A 27,700-nucleotide genomic window follows, 5' to 3' on the forward strand; every position below is an offset into this window, starting at 1 on the left:
CAGTGTCAACGTATCTGTATTTTATTTATCCGTCTCTGGACCATGTTGCCCTACATCACTTGTATCTTTAACCTGGAGCTCATTACAAGTCATGCAAAACGAATTGATGTTGGAAAGATGAGTAGTAGCCATGTCATATCTGACATCTTGCATTTAGATCGAGTGCATCTATTCCATTAGGAAATGGTCTTGGATCTTTTCCTCCTCCTCTTCCCAGCGAGGATTCACATTTTGATGTCTCTTTCCATATGGATCCCACTGAGATGGGAACCTCTCTGATGGGCAACATAGAAGATGTGAGTGGAAAAGTAAACATTGGGATGGTACATAAACAGAATAAACATAGGGTAAAGCGATTTCTGGAATTTTAACATTATTATTATTTATTAACATAGATATGTGTCTGCGCTGAGATATCCTAAATAGTGTCTGCAGGACCTTCGTGACGTATTTAGTCACGTGGTGGGATCCGGAGAGCAATGTGGACCAATTCCTTTCCTTCCTACCGGTTTCGGAAATGCTCGGTTTCCTTCCTCAGGGATGGTCCATCAGGGGAATGGTCGTCTTTTGAACCTGCGGTTGTCAACTTGGCATATTGACCCATTAGATGCTGTCCTATTTTTTCAGTTGAATGCAAATAGTTCAACCTCAGCATTAAGTCCCCTTGGCATTAGGGAGTCTAAATTAAAAATCCATTGACTTTCTGCGCAAGACATTTTCCTAATAAAATCCCGTCTCCTCCAATCTTTCCGGACAATTTGTATGCCGGTTATTATTGTGCCATTAGTGGAGCCCCTACGGTGATCTACATAGTGTTTGGACAATGGGTGTCCTATAAATTTGCGCCTTATATTTCTTAGATGTTCATTAATACGTTCATTAAGTGGACGCTTTGTTCTCCCTACATATAATTTCCCATTTATTTCTGTAAATAAATTTTGGTTTCGATGGTAATAATTCTCCTATTGTCTTATCCTCCTTTAATAGGAGAATTATTACCATAGAAACCAAAATTTATTTACAGAAAGGCTAAAAATTTAGGGTACCTTGTAGCATCATCTGTGCTAAAAAGTAAGAATACTATAGTACCATGTATGAGCTCTTTTATTAAGCCTGGCTTCTATCCATGCCAGAAATGCAAAACTTGCAAACTCTAAAAACTATAAAGCAATATACTGAGTCTAAGGCTGTGTGCACACGCTGCGGATTAGGTGCGGATTCATCCGCGCGGATTTTGTAAAATCCGCAGGTGAAACCGCAGGTCAAAAGACCTGCGGTTTTACCTGTGGATTGCTCTGCGGTTTTGCCCTGCGGTTTTTCATCTCAATGGAGGAGATGGCAAACCGCAGGAGAATCCGCAGAAAGAATTGACATGTCAATTCTTTCTGCGGATTGAAAACCGCAGATAATCCGCGCGGAAAATTCCGCACCGTCTGCACTGCGGTTTTTGATTCCCATAGGGAATCATGGTACTGTACACCGCAGCAGAAACTGCTGCGGGTCCACAGCGGCCAAAACCGCTGCGGAACCGCAGCAAAATCCGCAGCGTGTGCACACAGCCTAATGGAAATATGGAATTTACCATTCAGGATCACATTTCATGTAACACAACAGGAGTCATCTATGCATTAAAATGTCCCTGTGGGAAATTATATGTAGGGAGAACAAAGCGTCCACTTAATGTACGTATTAATGAACATCTAAGAAATAGAAGGCGCAAATTTATAGGACACCCATTGTCCAAACACTATGTACGTCACCATAGGGGCTCCACTAATGGCACAATAATAAAATACAAATTGTCCAGAAAGATTGGAGGAGAGGGGATTTTATTAGGAAAATGTCTCGCGCAGAAAGTCAATGGAGTTTTAATTTAGACTCCCTAATGCCAAGGGGACTTAATGCTGAGTGTGAACTATTTTTATTCAACTGAAAAAATAGGACAGCATCTAATGAGTTAATATGCCAAGTTGACAACCGCAGGATTAAAAGACGACCATTCCCCTGATGGACCATCCCTGAGGAAGGAAACCGAGCATTTCCGAAACCGGTAGGAAGGAAAGGAATTGGTCCACATTGCTCTCCGGATCCCACCACATGACTACTGACGTCACGAAGGTCCAGCAGCTCCACGCTCTGAACCACGCTAGCGCGTCAAGGGATCAGTGAGTAACATGAGAGCCTGTTACCGGCCGGCCGGGACAGTGCTCAAGAAACTGTGTGTTGGAGATTTAACCCTGCTTTGTCCTCAAGCAAGCGCAGCACAGCAAGTAGGAGGGGCAGTGCTCCAGCAACCATCTGTGTGTCGGATTTTTAACCCTGTCCTCAAGCAAGTGTGGCGCCCCTGAGGCTTCAGTCGCCACAGAGGTACTGCACCTTCTAAGGTGTAGTGCCCCACCATCCAGGTAAGGTGGGAACTCCTGACCACGCTCCACACCTGCATTCCACACACAGGAGAGTTCAGTGGGGCCACCTAACAGCTTCAGGCTGGGGGTTAGGAGAGCACCCCTCGTGGAACCCTGCTTTGTAACACGAGATGTGCTGGGAGGCAGGTGGAGTGAGATGATACAAAAAAGTGGGAAGAGTGAGAGTTAGTTAGTTGGTTAGAGGAGAGAGAAGATGGATGTCTGAGGGACGTGCTGCAGCAGGTCCCAGTGATCTGGGCTGCTGGCACGAGAAAGACCAGAGAAAGAGACTGATAAGATTGATAACCTAAACTTCCATAAGAGAGATAGAATAGATCAGAACGAAGGAGAATAGAAGGACAGTGGGAAGCTGGTTGAAGAAAGATAGAGAACCCTTCCAGTCCAGAGAGGGCAACGGCCGGGGCCCGGTCCCCGAGGTTGATTGGATATTTTTGTCCGGCAACAGCCATCGGAGGAGTAGTGAGCCACTAACGCCTTGCTCCCATCATAGACTTGGGACACAACAGCAACTGAATAGAGAGCCGGGAGGCAGAGTGGAGTCCCCGAAGCAGGCTACAGCTGTCTGTCATACAAGTAAAGACTAGGAACACCAAGAGAGAAGCATTCGAGGGTAACTAAGTACTGGAGTGCTTCGCACCTAAAGGCGCATTGGAGGAGTCATTCAGTGAAGGTACATGTTGGCGGAGTGTGGAAGGGAGAATCCTATCCTGCCTGGAGGTTGGCTGGAGCCCTGACCTGGAGAACACAGTACAGAGGCAGGCAGTTGTGTGAACTGCAAACAGTGAGTAAAGCTTTGGAACCGCATGCTCTGGTGTCCTCCAGTTATTCCCGCACCACTACATCTGGGTACCAGCATCCATACCATTCTACGCCTCTCCTCATTCATTGCACCTACACTGCCCTGGGAGTACAGCTCCACCTGTGGGGAGCTATACCATCTCTGCTGCACCACACCATCAGTCCCAGCGGATCTGTATGCAGCGTTGGCCTAACACCACATTTGCCAAACACCACGGGTGGCGTCACGAACTATTCATATAAACTTTAACACCATTAACATCACCGCCATTGATATTGGGCGCCCAGGGCCACGGACCGGGTCACCGCTGCTGTGACATATTCCCGCCTTGACATCGGCCTGGTACCGAGTACCCCACAGCCCTGGGAGGGCGACCCACAAGTGCAACACACTAAATCAGAGGTATCACCCTCTCTCTTCAATGCAAATCCTAGTATTGCACTGGACATATTTGAGGTAAATCTCCATCAGGCTCTTTTTTATAATCTAATTGCTTCTAAACTTTACCTTTATTTTTATTTATATAAACGCCTCTGCATATATACTGTATATATTTTTTATATTTATATATTTTTTTTATATTACATCATATTCATTTGTCACTACAGAACCTTACAGTTCTACCATTTAGTTCATGTTTCTAATCTAGGGTTAATTTAGGGTGATATATTAAGGATATCTCAGCGCAGACACATATCTATGTTTATAGTTTTCATTTACAACGTTGTGGTGTGTTGCTCTGTCATGCGGCGGGCATTCCTTTATTAGTACTAGCGCCCCCAAATATATATATTTTTCTTCTATTATTATTTATTATCATAGCGCCATTTATTCCATGGAGCTTTACATGTGAGGAGGGGTGTACATAATTGATCTCATATACCTATGAAAGGCAATCCATTGTTAACAGCACTCCCGGCACTGCTATATATATGTGAATAAATAGGCCTTGGCAGTACAGCAAGCGCTTTGTACCCTTCAATGTTTATGCAGTTGAAGCATATATATAGAAGAAGCGGCGCCTGGTACAGTATGCTATATTAAATAGGATTAAGCTGCAGTACCAGGTACAGCTACAGTCAGGTGCATGGCTTTGTGACATAGACACTGGTATTTCATTGATCGGATGGGCTTCCAGGGGTCAAACCCTCAACGAATAAATATTGAGACATGTCTCCTAATAAGGATAGCCCATCAGTATTCTATGATCTGGAAATGATGGTTGCGTCATTGAAGCAAACATTTTATATTACGGCAAATTCATATAACATAAAAAGTACCAGCACAAAGTCAAGAAAATTTCATGTATATAAACTCAGAGATACATATCAAAAAATACGGAGAAAAAACGAGTTTACCATATACAATGAAAAATAACTATTTATTAATACAAAAGTTCATCAATTACATAAATAGCAAAATGTACAATAACATATATCAATTAGTATGTATGGATACACATGATCCACATGACTGTGGCCATCAATCTTGTGGATCATGTGTATCCATACACACTAACTGATATGATATATTTTATTGTACATTTTACTATTTATGTAATTGATGAACTTTTGTATTAATAAATAGTTATTTTTCATTGTATATGGTAAACTCGTTTTTTCTCCGTATTTTTTGATTACGACAAATGCATTGCGTAAAATGGCATGTCAATAAGGGACAGCTAATGCAATAAGGTTTCTTGCCACTTTACAACTTACCCGGTTTGGTCCTTAGATTTCCTCTAGCAGAGTTACGAGCCCTCCAGAACATCTTGTGTTGTAACAGAGAAAGCATTAGATTATCAGACAACAGAATATCTAACATTCTTCTCTTACGGTGCCCCTACCTCTCTGTCCGTCACTCAGTGCCACTGACTCTGTAATACAGCAACCTATGCAGGACAGCAGTCCGAATCTGCTATTCATAGCTTACCATCAGGTCCCCATTGGCGGACACTATATCCTAATGGTTAGGGTCATAGTGAATGAAGTGCACTGGCTCCTTAGTCAGATATATTGCTGAATCCTGATACACCTCACACTCACTTCAGCAGAGAACCCACCTGTCAGAATACTCGGTGCCACATCAACCTTTGGCATGCTTACCACTGTATGGGTGAGGCATAGCAAGGTGCCCCCTGTGGATCAGTAAACATGCCAGGCTGGCAAATAACACAATCTTTACAGTAATGATTTATACATCCTCACATGCTTGCTTTATTTATTTATTTATTTTTTTTCGTATATGTACCTACCGTCAATGTAATGCCTTTATGCATCTGTATCTGTACTTGTTCCTGCCTTGCTGCTGTAATGCTCTGAATTTCCCCATGGTGGGACGATTAAAGGATTATCTTATCTTATCTATTACATTTCATTTTTGCCTTGCCTTCTTCTAAAAAGCCATTACTTTTTTATTTTTCCTTTGACATAGACATACGAAGGCTCATTTTTTTGCAGGCCGAATTGTTTTTTTTGAATGGCCTTATTCATTTTACCATATAATGTGCTGAAAAATGGGGAAAAAAAATCCAAATTTGAAAAAAATTCAATTCCGCCATTTTTAGGGTGTTTCGTTTTTAAAACTTTCATTTGTGCGGTTAAAATGACATGATTACGTAGGTCAGCCCAATTATGGCGATATCAAAGTTGCATCAATTCTATTTCTATTTACGTGATGTGAAAAATTCTGAATATTGTAACAAATGTTTTGCTTTGTGTCGCCATTTTCCGGTGGCATTTTTATTCGTTTTATTAATGGGGCTAACTGAGGGCTTGTTTTTCTTGTAGTGAGATTACATTTTTATTGTTATCAATTGTTTATTGTTACATTTTTTAGGAAGTTGAGGTGACAAAAAAGAGCAATTCTGGTGTTATTTTTATCACGGGAAAAAGGGGGCGATTTGAATTTTTACATTTTTTTTATCTTTTTAAAAACTTTTATTTTTCACTTTTATTTTTGATTCCCCCTACCCATATCCTTTGATTGCTTGCACTATACAGTATATCGGAATACATATTATTTTAGTGTATAGTGAAAATCTTGGTCTTCCCTGAAGTTCAGCCTTTGGCTGAGATGACAGCTCTGGGGATCTTCAGTAGATCTCCACTTGTGATAGTAACCCATCGATCCTCTACGATCTTGTCATGGAGAGCCATAGAGAGTTGTGAGCGAGCACCAGCACATATCCATTTAAATGCTGCTGTTAGTCTTACAACAGCATTTAAATGGTTACCATCCATGGACGGAAGACGGCTCCAGCCGTGGCTGTTAGAGACATATGCTGGCTATGTAATATAGCCGCCATCAACTACGTGTGAAGAGACCGCCCTACCCAAGATGGTAATTCACGTTCTAATCCAGGAAGGGTTTAAGGACACAAATTCTTGCCATACAGAAAACCATGTCATCCAGAATGTAAATAACATAGGGTACTTAGTTAATACTTTTTTGATTAAAAAAAAAGGGTAAAACCTATCCCACCAAAACCTGATGTACCCATTCAGGATGGTTCTAACTCTAGTATCTCACCATGCTTTGACCAGGAGACCTCAAAATAGACGAGACAATATGTATTTTCACATGGGCCAAAGGACTTATACCCTTTGTTTATGCCCTTGGTCTTCCCCTGTGAAAGAAGCTTTATTAACTCAAAAAGGACAGGAGCCATGGACTCCTTTACCCTATTACAGTCTCAATATACTGTGCTTTGTCCATCACCACAATGTGACAGCTATTATTTCCCAACAGACGAAATGTATCCCTTATAATATAGTGATAATAACCCTAATAATATAGTGATAATAGCTAGTGAAGAGCGAGTATACTCGTTGCTCATGTTTTCCCGAGCATGCTCGGGTGTCCTGTGAGTATTTTGGTGTGCTCGGAGATTTAGTTTGTGTCAACATAGCTGCATGATTTGCGGCTGCTAGACAGCCTGAATACATGTGGGGATTCCCTAACAAACAGGCAACCCCCACATGTATTCAGGCTGTCCAGCAGCTGCAAATCATGCAGCTGCGTCGACACAAACTAAATCTCCGAGCACGCCAAAAATACTCGGAGGACATGTGAACATGCTCAGGAAAACCCAAGCAACGAGTATACTCTCTCATCACTAATAATAACCCTAATAACCCTAATAATTAAAGTCTCTCCTAACTTGTCTACATCACTGCAGAGCTTATCTCAAATTGTATCAGTACCACAGCGTTAATGCAGATATTGTCTCTGCCATTTCATAGGCTTAAGAAAGAAAATGTCGATTGGACCCTCATTGTACAAGTTCTACTGGTTTCTTACCTCTTCACTGCTGTCTGACTCAGATGAGCTGGATTTACTCAGGTTGCAGTGGGCTTTTAAGACTATGACTTTTCCTTGTGATATCAATACTTTACTTTCACATGGTATTTCCTGCGATATAAATTATAAAGACCATAAGAGGACATCTTGGAAAGACCATTAAGCCCTTAGGTATTTAAAAGGTATCTTCACACTCAGCTTTGTAGAAATTTCAGCAACCAAAAAATAAATTTAATTTATCTGAATGGGATTATTTTATGCCAAGCACATGTATTTCTGCCATTCAGATTAATGGGACAGTCACGGAAATTGCAGCATCAAATCTGTCACATGTGAATTAGTCTTTAAGGTCACAATTGTAACTTAAAAATACTTTTGTTCCAATTATTGACGCCTTCACCCTCCAAGCCTGTTTTCACCTTCCTGATCAAATGAAATTTTACAACTCTGACCAGTGTCACTTTATGAGGTATTAACTCTGGAACGCTTCAACATATCCCAGTGAGTCTAAGAATGTTTTTTCATGACACATTGTACTTTAAGTTAGTGACGAATTTACGTTGATATTTTTTGCATTTATTTCTGAACATATGAGAAGTTTGGCAAAAATTTAGTAAATTTTGCAATTTTCAAACTTTTAATTTGTATGCTCTTAAATCATATAGTTATATAACCCAAAATAGTAAGTAAATAACGTTTCCCACATATCTACTTTACATCAGCATAATTTTTGAACCATGATATTTTTTTGTTAAGAAGTTAGAAGGGTTAAAAGTTTATTAGCAATTTCTCATTTTCCAACAAAATTTACAAAACTACAGTATTTTTTTTAGGGACCACATCACATTTGAAGTGACTTTGAGGGGCTTGTATGAAAGAAAGTGCCCAAGAACACACCATTTTAAAAGCTGCACCCCTCAGTGCTCAAAAGCATATCTAAGAAGTTTATTAACCCTTCAGATGCTTCACATGAATTAAAGCAATGTGGAGGAAAAAAATGTAAATTTTACTTTTTCCCACAAAAATGTTGCTTTAGCCCGAAATTTTGCATTTTCACAAGGGTAACAGGAGAAAATGGACCATACAACTTGTTGTCCAATTTATCTTGAGTACGCCGATACCCCATATGTGGTGGAAAACTACTGTTTAGGTGCATGGAAGTGCTCAGAAGGAAAGGAGTGCCATTTAACTTTCGGAACGCAAAATTGGCCATGTTGCGTTTGCAGAGCCCCTGGTGTGCCTATACAAAGGAAACCTCCTATGAGTAACCCCAGTTTGGAAACTACACTCCTCATGGAATTTACTTAGGGGTGTTGTGAGCATCTTGAATGCACAGGTGCTTCACAAAATTTTATTACATTGAGCTGTGACAATGAAAATATACATTTTTACCACAAAAATTTTGATTTTGCCCCAAAGTTTTCATATTCATAAGGGTAACAAAAGAAAATGGACCATACAATTTGTTGTGCAATTTCTCCTCAGTACATCGATACCCTATATGTGGTGGAAAACTACTGTTTGGGCACACAGCAGGACTCGGAAGGGAAGGAGCACCGTTTGACTTTTGGAGTGAAAATTGTCTGGAATAGATAGTGGACACCATGTTGTGTTTGCAGAGCAGCTGGCTTGTCTAAACAGTGGAAACTCCCCCAAAAGTGAACCTATTTTGGAAACTACACCCTTCAAGGAACTTATTTAAAGGTGTTGTGAGCTCCTTGAACCCACTGGTACCTCACAGAATTGTATAATGTTAAGCCGTGAAAATAAAAAAAAAAAAATTTCCCACAAAAATGTTGCTTCAGCCCCAAATTTTTCATTTTCACAAGGGTAACAAAAAAAAAGTGTACCATACAATTTGCTGTGTATGTTCTCCATACACCGATACCCCATATACATAGCATCCCCCAACGATTTGGGTGCATGGCAAGGCTCAGAAGGGAGTGGCAATTTAATTCTGGAGTGTAATTTTGGCTCGGCTTTCACTTAAAGAGATTTTCCACTGCTAGGACAACCCCTTCTCATTCCCCACGCTAAGCCGATAAAATAAGCTTATACTCCTGTGCCAGCGTCACGTGATTGGACACCAGGGTCACGTGTCATACAACTGCAAGAGAGCCCCGGGACTGCAAGTGCCAACACCATGGGAACAGCATCGGCACCGGAGTTGAGTATAGGCTTTTTTTATTTTGTCAGGGCCAAGTGTGGGGAATGAGAAGGGGTTGTCCAAGTAGTGGACAACCGCTTTAAGCTGAGTTCCCTGCAGCGATCTTGCAGGCACTGCGTCTGTGCCCTCATGATCGCTATGACGTAAGTTTATGTCATTTTGCGGGAACCCCTTTGTGACCGTGACGTAAACTTGCATCAAATGTTGTGAAGGGGTTAATAGATGGCATACAATATGGTTCCCAGATTGCCTGTTGATTCACATTCATCACACATGGTTTTGAACATCTGAACAAAATGTAATTTTAGACAAAAAGACCTTAAATAAATTCATAATTTTAAAGCACTTGCAATGATTTAAAGAGCCACTAAGCCTCAATTTCAAAGTCTCCAACATAACTTAAAGAATTAGTCACTTCAAAGTTTTTATTCTCTTAATAAACTGTACTAATTCATAGAATGTTAAAGTTCGAAGGGACCTCAAAGGTGAATCGTGTCCAACCTCCTGCTCAATGCAGAATTCACTTAAACTATCTCAGGCAGATATCTGTCCAGCCTCTGAAGACTTCCATTGAAGGAGAACTCAGCACTACTTGTGGCAGCCTGTTCCACTCATTGATCGCCCTCACTGTCAAAAAGTTTTTTCTAATTAATATCTTCTTTTTTGCAAGCTAAACATTCCTAGATCCTAATAATCATCATATTACATAGCACTGTGTACTTACAATTGCTCATTTTGCCTTTCTACCCAGTAAATTATTCTATTTTCTCTGCTCTATATAAAAGCATGAAGTTTCTTTTCCCCGCAGTTATCATTTCCTCTTCACCTCCTGACCCAGCTGCTTCCTCCTCCTTCCCCCTGCCAGGGACTTTTGCAGTGACTTAGGACTCATACAGGGAAAATTGACCTTTTGTTTCTACATAGAGACTCAGCTAGTCCATTTTTAATCACATGATGTCATAGACCTAATGGAAAAGAGAAAAATTATCTGGGTAGAAAAGGCAAAGTGAGCAATTGTAAGTAAAGAGTGCTATATAATATGGTGATTGCGATATTTTAAGAGGGTAACAACTTTGATGGAAGGAGGAAGAGTGCCTCTTTAAAATATGTCTTTGCAAGATTTGCAGAATTGGAGGTATTGCACATAGTTATGATGACAAGAGCAAATACAGGATATGTAAAATGTATGTTTATATTAGTAAGGGACACAAATCATGTCTCCAACATATTTATTATAATGAAGATAACATGGCCAGCCAGCCGCTTTAAAATATAGGCAAAACACAAGCCGTGGAGACACCATCACATGTTTCTCAACGCAAGCAATGACTAGCCAGGTCTTTCCCCGGGAAGGAACAACCACGGGAAGGGCAGTCTCCAATGAAGAAACCACCTATGCCAAAACATGGTATCCATCCACAGACAGCTGTTTCGGGGTATTGCCCCACATCAGTGGGGAGTAGGAAACTGGCCAGTAGGAGCAATGCCTAGTAGAAGACTGTGAAAAATGAGGATGAATGAACTCATGGAGATCAACATCCAACACTGCGGAGACACCATCACATGATTCTCTGCGTTGAGAAACATGTGATGGTGTCTCCGCAGTGTTGGATGTTGATCTCCATGAGTTCATTCATCCTCATTTATCACAGGCTTTAAAATATAAGACTTCCGTATCCCTTTGTAATATTTGTAAATGCATGGTCCAATATTAAATGCCATCTGCCAGAAAAATTACAGACTCTGACTTATGTAGAAAATGTGTTAGCGGAATCAAGTTATTGTTTCGGGTAGTTGTCTAAAAGATTTTCTCCATGCCCAGCTACAAGACATGTACTGCATGTGAAACATCCATATTCCTCTAATGCAGTCCCGCTAATGTTTGTGTGAAATCTCGCTTAGTACTTACCATGTACGGCCCTGCTTGAAACTGACATTCTGATGGATCGATAGCTGTATTCTTGTTGCAAATGGTTTCTCTTACTGCGAATTGTGAAAATACTTCAAATACATCTTCAGTTTCTGATCTGTCTCTGACCTACAAAAAAAAACAAAGAAGTGTGAAATGAAGTTGCAAATCTCTGATGTGGGTCATGTCGTCAGAGCCGGCAAACCATAGGTGGATGTACACGTGCTATTGCTGTCTCTTGATATCCTAGCAATAGGCAATGTATGAGATGAAAAACCTGTTTAACCTATATAAAAATAATCAATATCACATGTTACTTTTGGAGCATTTTTAGGCATGAGCGAATGATCAAGCAAGGCAAAACATCGGGCTGTTCCGCTTCCATAGTGTCTGTATGGATATCCTACCACTCTAATATAGTTCTGTATATTTTCCTATTAGCGCTAATACTCTGAGTATCTTCAGTGCTGGGGTTACATGTGTATACTGCTTAGTATCTGATAAGAGGGGCTTTGCCTCTTACGTTATAGAGCATTCGGCTGGTTATTTGTAAGCTTTACCCTACGAGTCACTTACCCTAGTGCTTATATGCGCACATAATATGTTAATAATTTTCTGTATTTGTTCTATTAATCACATGCAAACCTATGGTGGGCTCCTTTGTGTAGTTCTCTCTATTTTATATTGTGTTTTATTATAATTATTCAAAAATAAAGATGAGATCAATTCGGATATATCTTAGTCGTCCATGTAGTTTTTTTATTCAGTATAATGATTCTAACTTGGACATGGCAGCCACTGGATATCTGTCCTATAAGTGCTTGGTCATTTATATAGAATGGTAGAATTGCTTTTATTTATTTTAACTCATTTTTATTTTTGTGCTGATGTTGATGCCAGAGAAGGTTTGGACTCTGCAATTATGGAGTCAGCAGAGCGCTGATGACTTTTATGTACTATGCTCCTCAGTACTCGGTCTCCAGCTTTGTAACTTTATGTGGTCTCCAGTTTGTGGCCAAGTTGCTGTAGTTCCAAAACGTTTCCACTTTTCAATAGTAATACTCCCAGCCGATGGCGTAATATTACAGAAGCACTCCTCCTCCAATCAGGGTTTTTATCCTCTTAATATATTGAAGTCATCACATTATATAGCACTGTGTACTTACAACTGCTTGTTTTCCCTTTCTACCCAATTCTTCTCTTTCCTCTGCTCTATGTAGAAACAGTAAGTCTATTTTCCCAGCATTTATCAATCCCCTCTTCTATTCCTGACTTAGCTGCTCCCTCCTTTCCCTGCCAATGACTTATGACAGTGATTTATGACTCATACAGGGAAAATTGACCTCCTCTTCCTATATAGAGCTTAGAAGGATTCAGCTAGCCAGTTTTTAATCATGTGATATCATACAGTCATATGTTAAAGTTTGGGCACCCCTATTAATGTTAACCTTTTTTCTTTATAACAATTTTGGCTTTTGCAACAGCTTTTTCAGTTTCATATATCTAATAACTGATGGACTCAGTTATATTTCTAGATTCAAATGAGGTTTATTGTACTAACAGAAAATGTGCAATCTGCATTTTAACAAAATTTGACAGGTGCAAAAGTATGGGCACCTCAACATAAAAGTGACATTAATATTTCGTAGATCCTCCTTTTGCAAAAATAACAGTCTCTAGTCGCTTCCTGTAGCTATTAATGAGTTCCTGGATCCTGGATGAAGGTATTTGTAATTCGTGTTTACAAAACAATTCCAGTTCAGTTAAGTTTGATGGTCGCCGAGCATGGACAGCCCGCTTCAAATCATCCCACAGATGTTCAATGATATTCAGGTCTGGGGACTGGGATGGCCATTCCAGAACATTGTAATTGTTCCTCTGCATGAATACCAGAGTAGATTTGGAGCCGTGTTTTGGATCATTGTCTTGCTGAAATATCCATCCCCTGCGTAACGTCAACTTTGTCACTGATTCTTGCACATTATTGTCTAGAATCTGCTGATACTGAGTTGAATCCATGCGACCCTCAACTTTAACAAGATTCCCGGTACCGGCATTGGCCACACAGCCCCAAAGCATGATGGAACCTCCACCAAATTTTACTGTGGGTAGCAAGTGTTTTTCTTGGAATGCTGTGCTTTTTAGCCTCCATGCATAACGCCTTTTTGTATGACCAAACAACTCAATCTTTGTTTCATCAGTCCACAGGACCTTCTTCCAAAATGTAACTGGCTTGTCCAAATGTGCTTTTGCATACCTCAGGTGACTCTGTTTGTGGCGTGCTTGCAGAAACGGCTTCTTTCGCATCACTCTCCCATACAGCTTCTCCTTGTGCAAAGTGCACAGTATTGTTGACCGATGCACAGTGACACCATCTGCAGCAAGATGATGCTGCAGGTCTTTGGAGGTGGTCTGTGGATTGTCCTTCACTGTTCTCACCATTCTTCTTCTCTGCCTTTCTGATATTTTTCTTGGCCTGCCACTTCTGGGCTTAATAAGAACTGTACCTGTGTTCTTCCATTTCCTTACTATGTTCCTCACAGTGGAAACTGACAGGTTAAATCTCTGAGACAACTTTTTGTATCCTTCCCCTGAAAAGCTATGTTGAATAATCAGATCATTTGAGAGTTGTTTTGAGGAGCCCATGATGCCACTCTTCATAGGAGAATCAAATAGGAGAACTACTTGCAAGTGGCCACCTTAAATACCTTTTCTCATGATTTGATACACCTGGCTATGAAGTTCAAAGCTCAATGAGGTTACAAAACCAATTTAGTGCTTCAGGAAGTCAGTAAAAAGTAGTTAGGCGTGTTCAAATCAAGAAAATGGTAAGGGTGCCCATACTTTTGCACCGGTCAAATTTTGTTTAAATGCAGATTGCACATTTTCTGTTAGTACAATAAACCTCATTTGAATCCAGAAATATAACTGAGTCCATCAGTTATTAGATATATGAAACTGAAATAGCTGTTGCAAAAACCAAAATTGTTATAAAGAAAAAAGGTTAACATTAATAGGGGTGCCCAAACTTTAACATATGACTGTAGATGTAATGAAAAATGCTATATAAAATTATGATTGCAACATATTAAGAGGATACAAATTTTTGATGAGATTGCTTCACCAGTTGCAGAACTACGTGGGTTTTAGTGAGCTCTGCAGAACAAGCCATTCTTTCACAAATGTTTGTACACACAGACTGCACATGGGGAGAGGACAGATTATATGTACCTGTGGCAATGGGGCTTAATGAAAACCTGGATTCAATGATTAAGATGTTTGTCCCAATACTTACGTTCATACTAGACTTCCCCTTGAAAAAGCCATTTGTGAGACGTGTCAGGGTAAAGTGGAGGACCCAGTATTTTCTTTATTATAAGCACATTGATATTTGCTCTTTATATGACCACTTTGGAAATAATAGACTTTAATGTTATTATTTTAGATTGGCCCTGTGTCGTTGTAACAATATATTACAGAGATCTATTCTATATTTTACAAACTGTATTGGATCTTGTATGTTAGAATGCTGGTGTTCCCATATTAATATATTTCTCTCTGATAGCCCTATTATGAAATGTAAGAGCATTTAATAATATTTTGAGTAAAGAATCTTTTACATATATCTATGGTTGTTTTCAGTGCCTTCATGTCTTTGTAGGTTGTTGTAGTGTATATCAACTGTATAATATAGCATGCAAATGGACTGTTTAAAAAAAAAACCTTACCTGGAGCAATGGTTTCACTCTTATTTCTCCAGCCCTTGACAGTCTTAGAATGTTTCTTCTCCAAGCCTCGTTGTTCAGCTGATCAATAGAGGCATCTAATGCGGTGGTGATTATTTCTTGTCTAGGTTTGGCATTGAGGGTTGGCAGGCCTGGGAAGATTATACGAATTCCTCACAACTACTGAATAATCAAGGAAGATTCTTGTGTCTGTGACTATAACTCCTGATTATATAGTATCTGCTTGATTTATGTCTAGGACAACATACCAGACCTATAGATACTGTATGTATGGTTTGCATGGTTTATTATCCCCAGGATGTTCTTTTGTTCTCTTCCACATTTATACTCTAGACTAGAGTTGAGCGACTTTTGTTTTTTTAGGGTCGCGTTTCGTTTCGTGAAACCCGACTTTTCCAAAAGTCGGGTCAAGCAAGATCGTCCGATTATAGGGAAAAGTCGGGGTCGTCCCGAAACACGAAACCCAATGTAAGTCAATGGGGAATAAAAGTCGGCAGTGAGAGGAGGACAGGAAACACACCTACAGTGCCCATTTGAATGCCAAAAGCATCAATTCTTCTTACTTAAGCTTGTCAACCTTAATTAACTTCATAATACAAGTTACGCACTGAAAAATGGGGGTTATTTGGCTAAAGTTGTGGGGGGGGCTGGCTCCAGGTTTTCATGTGCCCTGGGCGAAAGAGCGCCCCTTTAACACATACCAAAACTCATCATGCTCCGATACGGCAGAGAAATAGCGGTATAGTACAATGAAAAATACTTCACTTTTTACATCTCATGACGAGGCCCATCTATTTCTCCATACAGAATCATTGGTCCCATATAATGTTTGAAACAGTATATGATGAGCTCCACATAATGCTACAGTATATGTTGGTCCCCATGGATGAAGCTCCACTGTCTTATGGGCCCAAATAATGCTCCAAACATAATGGGCCCCATTTCTAATGCTCTAGTGTATAATGGGCCCTGTAAATGCTGCTCCAGTGTCTGATGTCCACCTTTGGAATGTTCCAGTGTATGGTGGGCCCCATCTATCATTCTCCAGAGTAACGTGCTCCCCAAAAATTGCTGTCCCAACATTGAAAACAATCAAATAAGTCTCCTCGCTAGGGAATCCCTGTACTAGTCTGGACTCCTCGTCGTCCCCATCTTCCATCTCACTGCACAGTATTTCAACCTTGCAAGTGCTGTGATCCTGAGCAAGCAGGGGGGGCCCACTCGTTGGCGACGGTACTGGCACAGGGCCCCTGATAGTACGGTGGTGTGTCTGATGGCGGGTGGGCCGAACCTGCACTTTCATCTGCAGCTTCCTCTTTGTCACCGTGTAAGATGGAACTGTATATGGGAAGGGTAACCTGAGTTTCATCAGGGTCAGATTCAGGCCGTATAGCGTGCGAGGGGAATGTAGTGGTCTGGGTCAATGTACCAGCAGATTCATCGAGCAGTGGCTGGGCATCAGTGCACTTGTGTCGCCCCCAGGAGTACGGTCGCCACAGTGGCATTACCTTCCTCCTAGGGAGTGTGATGTCATGCTTGGGAGCAACGAAGGATCTCTCTAGCAGGTTAACTGATTGGGCGGCGTTATTCCCACGAGTCATGACCCTCCAAACAGCGTTCATGAAGGCAAATTGTTTGTTTTACGTGGGCAGTATGGTTGCAAAGCTGAACCTTAAAGGAATGTCCAGAAGGGCACCACCAGGAGTGGAGCCTACGGTTAAATTCGACTCCACCTGGGAAACCTCAACCATGCCAGCTACAGAACAGATGCACACATTGCAAGCTTAATTCCGTTAACGAACGAGACTCCGTCATGCCCCGCGGTCCGAGTCCGGCTTACTAGAGGGACACGTGAGGCTCTGGAACATGAGATTGGCCAATAACTGGTGTGTCATGCCCTTACATGTCCGTGGCTGCATGTGCGCTACACTGAAAAGGCCAGCGTTTGTCGCTTACAGGTGCAGATAACCCGCTGAACAACGTTAGTGATGGGGATCACTGATTACAATTATTACCCGCGAACAATGATTTCCCAGTAAGTGCAGGTCAACTGCAGTTCCGGAATTAGGCCTAACCGTCATTCCTGAAAAAATGAAAAACTTACATGTGCAAACCACAGGTTCTGTAGCTTGCTTAACAGCTCGCCAGCCGTTCTCACGCCCAGTATGGATTACACGTGATTGCACAAAGGTTAGAAAGGGTACCGTATCCCCAGATAACATGTATGGATAGCGTACACATTCAAAATATATGTCTCAGGAGGCAGGTTCAGACGGTGTTAGGCCCAGTATGGATTGCACGTGATTGCACAAAGGTTAGAAAGGGTACCGTATCCCCGGATAACATGTATGGATAGCGTACACATTCAAAATATATGTCTCAGGAGGCAGGCTCAGACGGTGTTAGGCCCAGTATGGATTGCACGTGATTGCACAAAGGTTAGAAAGGGTACCGTATCCCCGGATAACATGTATGGATAGCGTACACATTCAAAATATATGTCTCAGGAGGCAGGCTCAGATGGTGTTAGGCCCAGTATGGATTGCACGTGATTGCACAAAGGTTAGAAAGGGTACCGTATCCCCGGATAACATGTATGGATAGCGTACACATTCAAAATATATGTCTCAGGAGGCAGGCTCAGACGGTGTTAGGCCCAGTATGGATTACACGTGATTGCACAAAGGTTAGAAAGGGTACCGTATCCCCGGATAACATGTATGGATAGCGTACACATTCAAAATATATGTCTCAGGAGGCAGGCTCAGACGGTGTTAGGCCCAGTATGGATTGCACGTGATTGCACAAAGGTTAGAAAGGGTACCGTATCCCCGGATAACATGTATGGATAGCGTACACATTCAAAATATATGTCTCAGGAGCAGGCTCAGACGGTGTTAGGCCCAGTATGGATTGCACGTGATTGCACAAAGGTTAGAAAGGGTACCGTATCCCCGGATAACATGTATGGATAGCGTACACATTCAAAATATATGTCTCAGGAGGCAGGCTCAGACGGTGTTAGGCCCAGTATGGATTGCACGTGATTGCACAAAGGTTAGAAAGGGTACCGTATCCCCGGATAACATGTATGGATAGCGTACACATTCAAAATATATGTCTCAGGAGGCAGGCTCAGACGGTGTTAGGCCCAGTATGGATTGCACGTGATTGCACAAAGGTTAGAAAGGGTACCGTATCCCCGGATAACATGTATGGATAGCGTACACATTCAAAATATATGTCTCAGGAGGCAGGCTCAGATGGTGTTAGGCCCAGTATGGATTGCACGTGATTGCACAAAGGTTAGAAAGGGTACCGTATCCCCGGATAACATGTATGGATAGCGTACACATTCAAAATATATGTCTCAGGAGGCAGGCTCAGACGGTGTTAGGCCCAGTATGGATTGCACGTGATTGCACAAAGGTTAGAAAGGGTACCGTATCCCCGGATAACATGTATGGATAGCGTACACATTCAAAATATATGTCTCAGGAGGCAGGCTCAGACGGTGTTAGGCCCAGTATGGATTGCACGTGATTGCACAAAGGTTAGAAAGGTTACCGTATCCCCAGATAACATGTATGGATAGCGTACACATTCAAAATATATGTCTCAGGAGGCAGGCTCAGACGTGTTAGGCCCAGTATGGATTGCACGTGATTGCACAAAGGTTAGAAAGGGTACCGTATCCCCGGATAACATGTATGGATAGCGTACACATTCAAAATATATGTCTCAGGAGGCAGGCTCAGATGGTGTTAGGCCCAGTATGGATTGCACGTGATTGCACAAAGGTTAGAAAGGGTACCGTATCCCCGGATAACATGTATGGATAGCGTACACATTCAAAATATATGTCTCAGGAGGCAGGCTCAGACGGTGTTAGGCCCAGTATGGATTGCACGTGATTGCACAAAGGTTAGAAAGGGTACCGTATCCCCGGATAACATGTATGGATAGCGTACACATTCAAAATATATGTCTCAGGAGGCAGGCTCAGACGGTGTTAGGCCCAGTATGGATTGCACATGATTGCACAAAGGTTAGAAAGGGTACCGTATCCCCAGATAACATGTATGGATAGCGTACACATTCAAAATATATGTCTCAGGAGGCAGGCTCAGACGGTGTTAGGCCCAGTATGGATTGCACGTGATTGCACAAAGGTTAGAAAGGGTACCGTATCCCCGGATAACATGTATGGATAGCGTACACATTCAAAATATATGTCTCAGGAGGCAGGCTCAGACGGTGTTAGGCCCAGTATGGATTGCACGTGATTGCACAAAGGTTAGAAAGGGTACCGTATCCCCGGATAACATGTATGGATAGCGTACACATTCAAAATATATGTCTCAGGAGGCAGGCTCAGATGGTGTTAGGCCCTGTATGGATTGCACGTGATTGCACAAAGGTTAGAAAGGGTACCGTATCCCCGGATAACATGTATGGATAGCGTACACATTCAAAATATATGTCTCAGGAGGCAGGCTCAGACGGTGTTAGGCCCAGTATGGATTGCACGTGATTGCACAAAGGTTAGAAAGGGTACCGTATCCCCGGATAACATGTATGGATAGCGTACACATTCAAAATATATGTCTCAGGAGGCAGGCTCAGACGGTGTTAGGCCCAGTATGGATTGCACGTGATTGCACAAAGGTTAGAAAGGGTACCGTATCCCCAGATAACATGTATGGATAGCGTACACATTCAAAATATATGTCTCAGGAGGCAGGCTCAGACGTGTTAGGCCCAGTATGGATTGCACGTGATTGCACAAAGGTTAGAAAGGGTACCGTATCCCCGGATAACATGTATGGATAGCGTACACATTCAAAATATATGTCTCAGGAGGCAGGCTCAGACGGTGTTAGGCCCAGTATGGATTGCACGTGATTGCACAAAGGTTAGAAAGGGTACCGTATCCCCGGATAACATGTATGGATAGCGTACACATTCAAAATATATGTCTCAGGAGGCAGGCTCAGACGGTGTCAGGCACAGTATGGATTTGACGGCCCAGATTACACAGCGGAGGAGCAGGGAGAGGTAAAGATTGCAAATGCTGGGGCCCTGCCCAAGCAAGGGGGGCCCACTCGTGGGCGTCGGTACTGGCACTGGGCCCCTCATAGTACAGCGGTGTGTCTGACGGCGGGTGTGCACCACCACCATCAGAGACACTTGATTGCACTATGAGGGACCCTGTGCCAGTGCCCGCGCCCAAGAGTCGGCCTACCCACCTGTCCAGGGCAACGGCACTCGCACGGTGTCGTGCGCTAGGTGGTGACCCCGGCCATGGGGGGGGAGGCAGCACAGTTAGGGAGTTTTAGAAAGTGGCATATGTTGATGTTGGACATTCAGCTGATGCAAAAGGCGAAATAGGTCAAGTCCCAGGAAGAGGTGGACCAAAGCAAGCCATTTTTCTGTCACCCTATGTGTCATCAGGGGAAGGTGGGACAAAATCCTTGGAAACCCATGCATGGTTCATTTTAATGAAGGTTAGATCATCCACATTTTGGGTTGACAGACGGGTCCTTTTTTCTGTCAGGATTGATCCAGCTGCACTGAAGACTCTTTCCGATAGCACACTTGCAGCTGGGCAAGCGAGCTCCTGTAAGGCATATTGGGCCAATTCAGGCCAGGTGTCCAGTTTAGCGGCCCAATAGTCAAAGGGGAATGACCTGTGTGGGAGAACATCGATATGGGAGGAAAAGTAGTTTGTAACCATGGTTGACAACTGCTGTCTCCTGTCACTTTCCATCGATGCAGTATTACCAGTTGTGTGAGCGGTATTTGAAAAATCAGTCCACAACATTGTCATGAAACCCCTGTCTCCAACGCCACTTCTGCTGTGTGCACCACGAACACCTCTGCCAAGCTGCCCCCGGCCCGTACGGCTCGTGTGAGAACCATCACCGCTGCTGTGTGCGGGGAATGCCTCAAGCAACCGATTTACCAGAGTTGCTTGTTTATTAGCCAATATTAGGTCAAGGTTCTCCTGTGGCATGATGTTTTGTAATTTGCCTTTATAGCGTGGATCCAGGATGCTGGCCAACCAGTAGTCGTCATCGTTCATCATTTTGGCAATGCGGGGGTCCCTTTTTAGGATCCGCAAGGCATAATCTGACATGTGGGCCAATGTTCCCGGTGTCAATGATGCACTGCGAGTGCTGGGTGGAGGAGCACTTTCTGGCAAATCCACATCCCTCCAGTCACGCACAAACCCTGTACCAGACCTTGCCACGCCAACATTTTCACTTGCCCCACGAGATGCATCCTCCTCCCCTAAGTAATCATCCCCATCATCATCCTCCTCCTCCTCTTCTTCCTCCACCTCGTCCAGGAGAGGTCCCTGAGCAGACAATGGCTGAATGTCATCAAGGATTCCCTCCTCCTCTTCCTCCTCATCAACATTGGCTGCAGACGCCTGCTCCTTAAGGTGCGTCAAAGTTTGCATGAGCAGACGCATAAGTGGGATGCTCATGCTTAGGATGGCGTCGTCTGCACTTACCAGCCGTGTGCATTCCTCAAAACACTGAAGGACTTTACAGAGGTCTTTCAGCTTCGACCACTGCACACCTGTCAACTCCATGTCTGCTCTCAAAGTGCCTGGCCGTGTATCCTCCCACAAATGCATTATGGCCTGCCTCTGCTCGCACAGCCGCTCCACCATGTGCAGGGTGGAGTTCCACCTTGTTGCAATGTCGATAATGAGGCGGTGGTTGGGAAGGTGGAGCAATCACTGCAGCTTCTGCATACGAACGGAGTGTACAGGCGACCGGCGGATGTGCGCGCACAGTCTTCGCACCTTCTGGAGCAGGGCTGTTAACTCCGGATAATTTTTGAGGAAGCACTGCACCACCAGGTTCAAGGTGTGAGCCAAGCAAGGTATGTGGCTGAGTTTTGAAAGGGCTATGGCTGCCACAAAATTACGGCCGTTATCACTAACTACCTTGCCTGCCTCAAGATGTACACTGCCCAGCCATGACTCAGTTTGTCGCTTCAAGTACTCGGCCAGCACCTCGGCGGTATGTCTGTCGCCCAAACACATCATCTGCAACACAGCCTGCTGACGCTTTCCATTAGCTGCTCGATAGGGGGACACATCGTGTGCAACAGTGGCAGCTGCAGATGGAGTGCTCGTACGACTGCGCTCTGTGGACGAGCTTTCGCTTCTGGAGGAGGAGGAGGGTGGAACGCCAACAGCCAACTGTTTCCTATACCGTGGGCTAGGCAGCACTGTCCCACCACCGCTGTCCCCTGTGGACCCTGCATCCACCACATTAACCCAGTGCGCAGTGATGGACACGTAACGGCCCTGGCCATGCCGACTGGACCATGCATCAGTAGTGAGGTGCACCTTTCCGCTCACTGACTGCTTAAGTGCATGGACAATGCGGTCTTTCACATGATGGTGGAGGGCTGGGATGGCTTTGCGAGAGAAGAAGTGGCGACTGGGTAGGTCATAGCGTGGTACTGCATAGGCCATGAGTTCGCGGAAAGCTGTGCTTTCCACCAACCGAAAGGGCATCATCTCAAACGAGATTAGTTTGGCAATGTGGGCGTTCAAACCCAGTGTACGCGGATGAGAGACTGAGTACTTTCTTGACCTACTCATAGTGTCTGGGAGGGTGAGCTGGACTTGAGAGCTGCATATGGTGGAAGTAGCGGTGGACAGGGCGGACTGAGAGAGGGTTGATGATGGTGATGGAGTTGGTGTTCTTTCTGATGGCCTAGAATCAGTCTTTCGTTGATATAACAGTGGGATTCCCTGACTGCTGTGGCCTTGCAACGACACCTCAACATTTGCTGCTGTGCTAACCGGTGGGCTTACAGTGGGGGAAACAATGTAGCGTTGCTGACTACCTTCGTTGTGATCAGTTGCACATGTGGCACTTGAGGTTTGGTGTTGTGTCCACGCTTGCAAGTGCATGCTGGTTAAATGTCTAAGCATGCAACTGGTATTCACATTTTTCAGATTTTTCCATCGGCTTTGTGCATCTTTGCGCACTTCTTACAGATAACCTTGGCCTGATCATGAGGATTTTGTTCAAAAAAGTGCCACACTGCACTCTTCCTACTTTGGCAGACATTTTGTGGCCTAGCACGCTGTGATCTTTTGACCCTCTGGACAAGCTGTCCAGCAACTCTTTTGATGTTTGGAACCTGTCTTTGGAGTGCTCCGGGCCTGCCAGATAACAGCTGTTGCGATGTCGATGTCTGCTGTGGATGCTCCTCATCTGAGCTATTGGAAGCAGCACCCTCTTCCCCCAATGGATGCCAATCTGGGTCAACAACTGGGTCATCCATCACCTCCTCTTCTATGTCATGTGCACCTTCCTCTGTGTCACCGTGTATGGTGGTATAGTGTGCGGGAAGGGGCACCTGAGTCTCATCAGGGTCAGAATCTGGCTCTGTACACTGCGAGGACAATGTAGTGCTCTGAGTGAATGTACCAGCAGAATCATCCATCAGCGGCTGTGCATCAGTGCACTCCATGTCAGATTCATCTTGGCCTGGGTAATTCACCATTTCACTTGATAATCCAGGCATGGTATGTGAAAACAGCTCCATGGAGTAATCAGTAGTATGGCCTGCGTCATCCTTCAATCTTGGTTGGGGTGAAGGACACAAGGAAAGGTGTGGTTCATGAACATGAGCCTCCAATGACGACTCAGTGCTTTTACTTTTTACAACTGAAGAAGAGGAGGCGATAGAGCTGGAGGCTGAGTCAGCAATGTAAGACAAAACTTTTTCCTGATGCTCTGGCTTTAAAAGCGGTTTGCCAACTCCTAGAAAACTAAGCGTTCGAGGCCTTATGTAGCCAGACGATGACGCAGGCTCAACACCTCCTGCATTCGGTCCTATTTTGCTCTTGCCACTACCATCAGATCCACCACCAACACCATCATTACCAGCTGCCAACCCCCGCCCAATTCCACGGCCTCTTCCACCAGCCTTCCTCATTTTTGGTAGAAATGTAGACAAAATCCAACAAACTATATAGTATGTAAAACAAGGTACAAGGTGTCTATAGGACAGGGGAGATTTTGAATTTCTGCACACACTTTTGGACACTGGACACTTTTGGATTGTGTGAGGCCCAATGAATATCTGAGCGCTATGTGACAGGCTCGATGGCACAGCTGTGACCTAAGTGACTAGAGGATAAGGGAGATTTTGAATCTCTGCACACACTTTTGGACACTGGACACTTTTGGATTGTGTGAGGCCCAATGAATATCTGAGCACTATGAGACAGGCTCGATGGCACAGCTGTGACCTAAGTGACTAGAGGATAAGTGAGATTTTGAATCTCTGCACACACTTTTGGACACTGGACACTTTTGGATTGTGTGAGGCCCACTGATATCTGAGCGCTATGTGACAGGCTCGATGGCACAGCTGTGACCTAAGTGATTAGAGGATAAGTGAGATTTTGAATCTCTGCACACACTTTTGGACACTGGACACTTTTGGATTGTGTGAGGCCCACTGATATCTGAGCGCTATGTGACAGGCTCGATGGCACAGCTGTGACCTAAGTGACTAGAGGATAAGGGAGATTTTGAATCTCTGCACACACTTTTGGTCACTGGACACTTTTGGATTGTGTGAGGCCCAATGAATATCTGAGCGCTATGTGACAGGCTCGATGGCACAGCTGTGACCAAAGTGACTAGAGGATAAGGGAGATTGGATTGCTTTTAAAAAAAGCAGTTTGCGGAGCAGTGGGTAAACAGCAATGCCAGCCTGTCAGGAAGCCTTAAAAGGCAGCCCAACAACCAACACTACTGATACACCACAATATAGCCTCCCCTTGCACTGCACACACAGTGACTGGTGTGTTGTGCAGGCCAAATTGCTATCAGCAGCAGAAGCAGTTTTTTTTTCTTCTCAGCAGGACAAAAAAAAAAAAAATTGGGCTTGCTTTTAAAAAAGCAGTTTGAGGCCCAATGAATATCTGAGCGCTATGTGACAGGCTCGATGGCGCAGCTGTGACCAAAGTGACTAGAGGATAAGGGAGATTGGATTGCTTTTAAAAAAGCAGTTTGCGGAGCAGTGGGTAAACAGCAATGCCAGCCTGTCAGGAAGCCTTAGAAGGCAGCCCAACAACCAACACCACTGATACACCACTATATAGCCTCCCCTTGCACTGCACACACAGTGACTGGTGTGTTGTGCAGGCCAAATCGCTAGCAGCAGAAGCAGTTTTTCTGTCTTCTTCCCTGCCTAACGCTCTCCCTACAGAATCAGCAGCAACCTCTCCCTATGCTAAGATCGGCAGAAGTAAGATGGCGGTCGGCGTGCACGCCCTTTTATACCCCCTGTGACGCCCACCAAAGCAAGCCAATCACTTGCATGCCCTACTGAAAGATGGTGGTGACCCGTGCCTATGTCATCACGTTGCCCACAGTGTCCGTGGATCCTGATTGGCTGAAAAAGAGCGCAAAACAAACTTTTGAAACGCGACTTTGGCGCGTAAGTCGCCGACCTCGTGGCCGACCTCATCCTAGGGTCGGGTTTCGTTTCATGAAACCCGACTTTGCCAAAAGTCGGCGACTTTTGAATTTTTTCAACCCGTTTCGCTCAACTCTACTCTAGACTTTTATTCTATAGGGATATTTTATTGTTAATAGCAATTAGTATGCTCTATGCCTTTTGTTTAATGCTATTGCTTCTTTCATTGGCATTCCTTATATCTTATAATTTACTCAACTTGATATGTCGGTGATGACAAAGACTGTTAATAATATATGTATAAGTCTAACAGGAATTATAACAATAGATGTGTAAGTCACCAGCGGCGACAACATATACCACTGACCTCTAGGACATATTTAGGATTCTACGAGTAACATATCTACCGGGAAGGGGAGTGTGCAGTCACCCCTGGGCCCCACGCCCTGAGGGCACCACCATGAGCTACGCTACTTTTAATTTTATCCGCTTGCGCAGCCCACCGATATAATTAAACTTTGCGGCAGAGCAGGGAGGCACGATCTCCTTGCACTGCTGCTCTCTGTTCAGTAGGCTGTAGGTCACATTAGTCCTGTGGCCTACCGAAAGGCAGGTCCAGAGGGGAGTGACATGGGCAGGATGTGAGTCCCAGAGCAATGACATCACCACATTCATCTGCTGTTGTTGGACTTGCGAAGGTAAAGTGAGTAAATGATGTTTATTTTTTTTCTTTTAAAATTGTGTTAAGGCCATAATGTGTGGGGGTCCCACAAAACAATTGGTGCTACTAATTGGGCCTCTTTATATAATGGCAACTACTAAGGAGGCACTCATAAATAGTGGGAGCTAATAAGTGAAGGCCATCATACATAGTGGGGGCTACTAAGGGGGCTATGACAGTGTGGGGGCTACTAAAGGTGACATGACACAGTGTGGGACTATTAAAAGGGTCATGACACAGTATGGGGGTTGCTAAGTGGGCCATAACACAATGTGGGGGTACTAATGGGGCCATGATACAGAATGGGGTCTACTGAAGGGGCCATGATACAGATTGGTGTCTACGAAAGGAGTCATAAGACAGATTGGGGGCTATCTAGGGAGCCAAGATACAGAGTGGGATCTACTGAGGGTGTCATTATACAGGGGGGCCATGATACAGTGTGAGGGCAAAAAACAGCGAGACGGCAGATGACGGCTGATGAGAGTATTCAGCAGCTGCTGTATGCACTCTAAGTAAATTTAAAAAAAAAAAAAAAAAAACTGCGTGGGTTCCACTGTATTTTTGATAACCAGCCAGGCAAAACTGACAGCTGCGGGCTGCAACCCTCAGCTATCAGCTTTAGCAAGGCTGGTTATCAAGAAAAGAGGGGTTCCCATGCTGTTTTTTAATTATTTAACCCCTTCACGACCTTTGACGCCACATAGGTGTCATGAAAAGTCTTGTCAAAACGACCCATGACGCCTTTGTGGCATCATGAATTTCAAGCCCCCCTGCGGGTCGGGTGACCGTGGTCACTGAAAGGTCACCCGACCCGCACACAGAGGACACCTCAGAGTTCACCGTAGGGTGTGTGGCTTAGCCCCCACGTGCCTACGATCGCTCTGATTGGCTTTTAAAAGTGAAACTGCCAATCAGAGCGATTGTAATATTTCATCAATGAAATTTGATGAAATATTACAAATCAAACCATGGCCAATGATGAAATAGCATCGGGCATGGCTGGAGACACTGAACCGACCCCCCCAACTAACTGACAGCGCCGATCGGCCGCCGCCACCATCTGATGGTGCCGATTGGCAGTCGCTGTCAAAATCTGCCCCCTGCCTTCCCTCCGGTCCCCCCACCCTCTGATCACCCCCTCTCACCCTCCATGAGGC

The 27,700-nt window shown here is 43.8% G+C and overlaps 1 protein-coding gene across 1 annotated transcript; it reads right to left on the minus strand.

Moving 5' to 3' along the window:
• Positions 1–27,695, minus strand: SPP2 (secreted phosphoprotein 2). Its single transcript, XM_073577615.1, has 6 exons — positions 27,689–27,695; positions 15,332–15,480; positions 11,604–11,732; positions 7,528–7,638; positions 4,944–4,995; positions 1–275 (listed from the first exon to the last, which is right to left on the minus strand). The coding sequence occupies exons 1-6, from the start codon at positions 27,693–27,695 to the stop codon at positions 169–171; spliced, it is 555 nt and encodes a 184-aa protein (XP_073433716.1). The 3' UTR covers positions 1–168.
• Positions 27,696–27,700: the final 5 nt, after the last annotated feature.

This window comes from Dendrobates tinctorius, unplaced genomic scaffold (genome assembly GCF_039654945.1).
Source record: "Dendrobates tinctorius isolate UK_male_01 unplaced genomic scaffold, ASM3965494v1 ptg000056l, whole genome shotgun sequence".
Classification (NCBI taxonomy): domain Eukaryota; kingdom Metazoa; phylum Chordata; class Amphibia; order Anura; family Dendrobatidae; genus Dendrobates; species Dendrobates tinctorius.

Coding starts and splice junctions, on each gene's coding strand:
- SPP2 (XM_073577615.1), bottom strand. Junction 7,639..11,603: donor TTCAAGCAGGGCCGTACATG/GTAAGTACTAAG, acceptor TTTATATCGCAG/GAAATACCATGTGAAAGTAA. Junction 276..4,943: donor AAATCTAAGGACCAAACCGG/GTAAGTTGTAAA, acceptor GTTGCCCATCAG/AGAGGTTCCCATCTCAGTGG.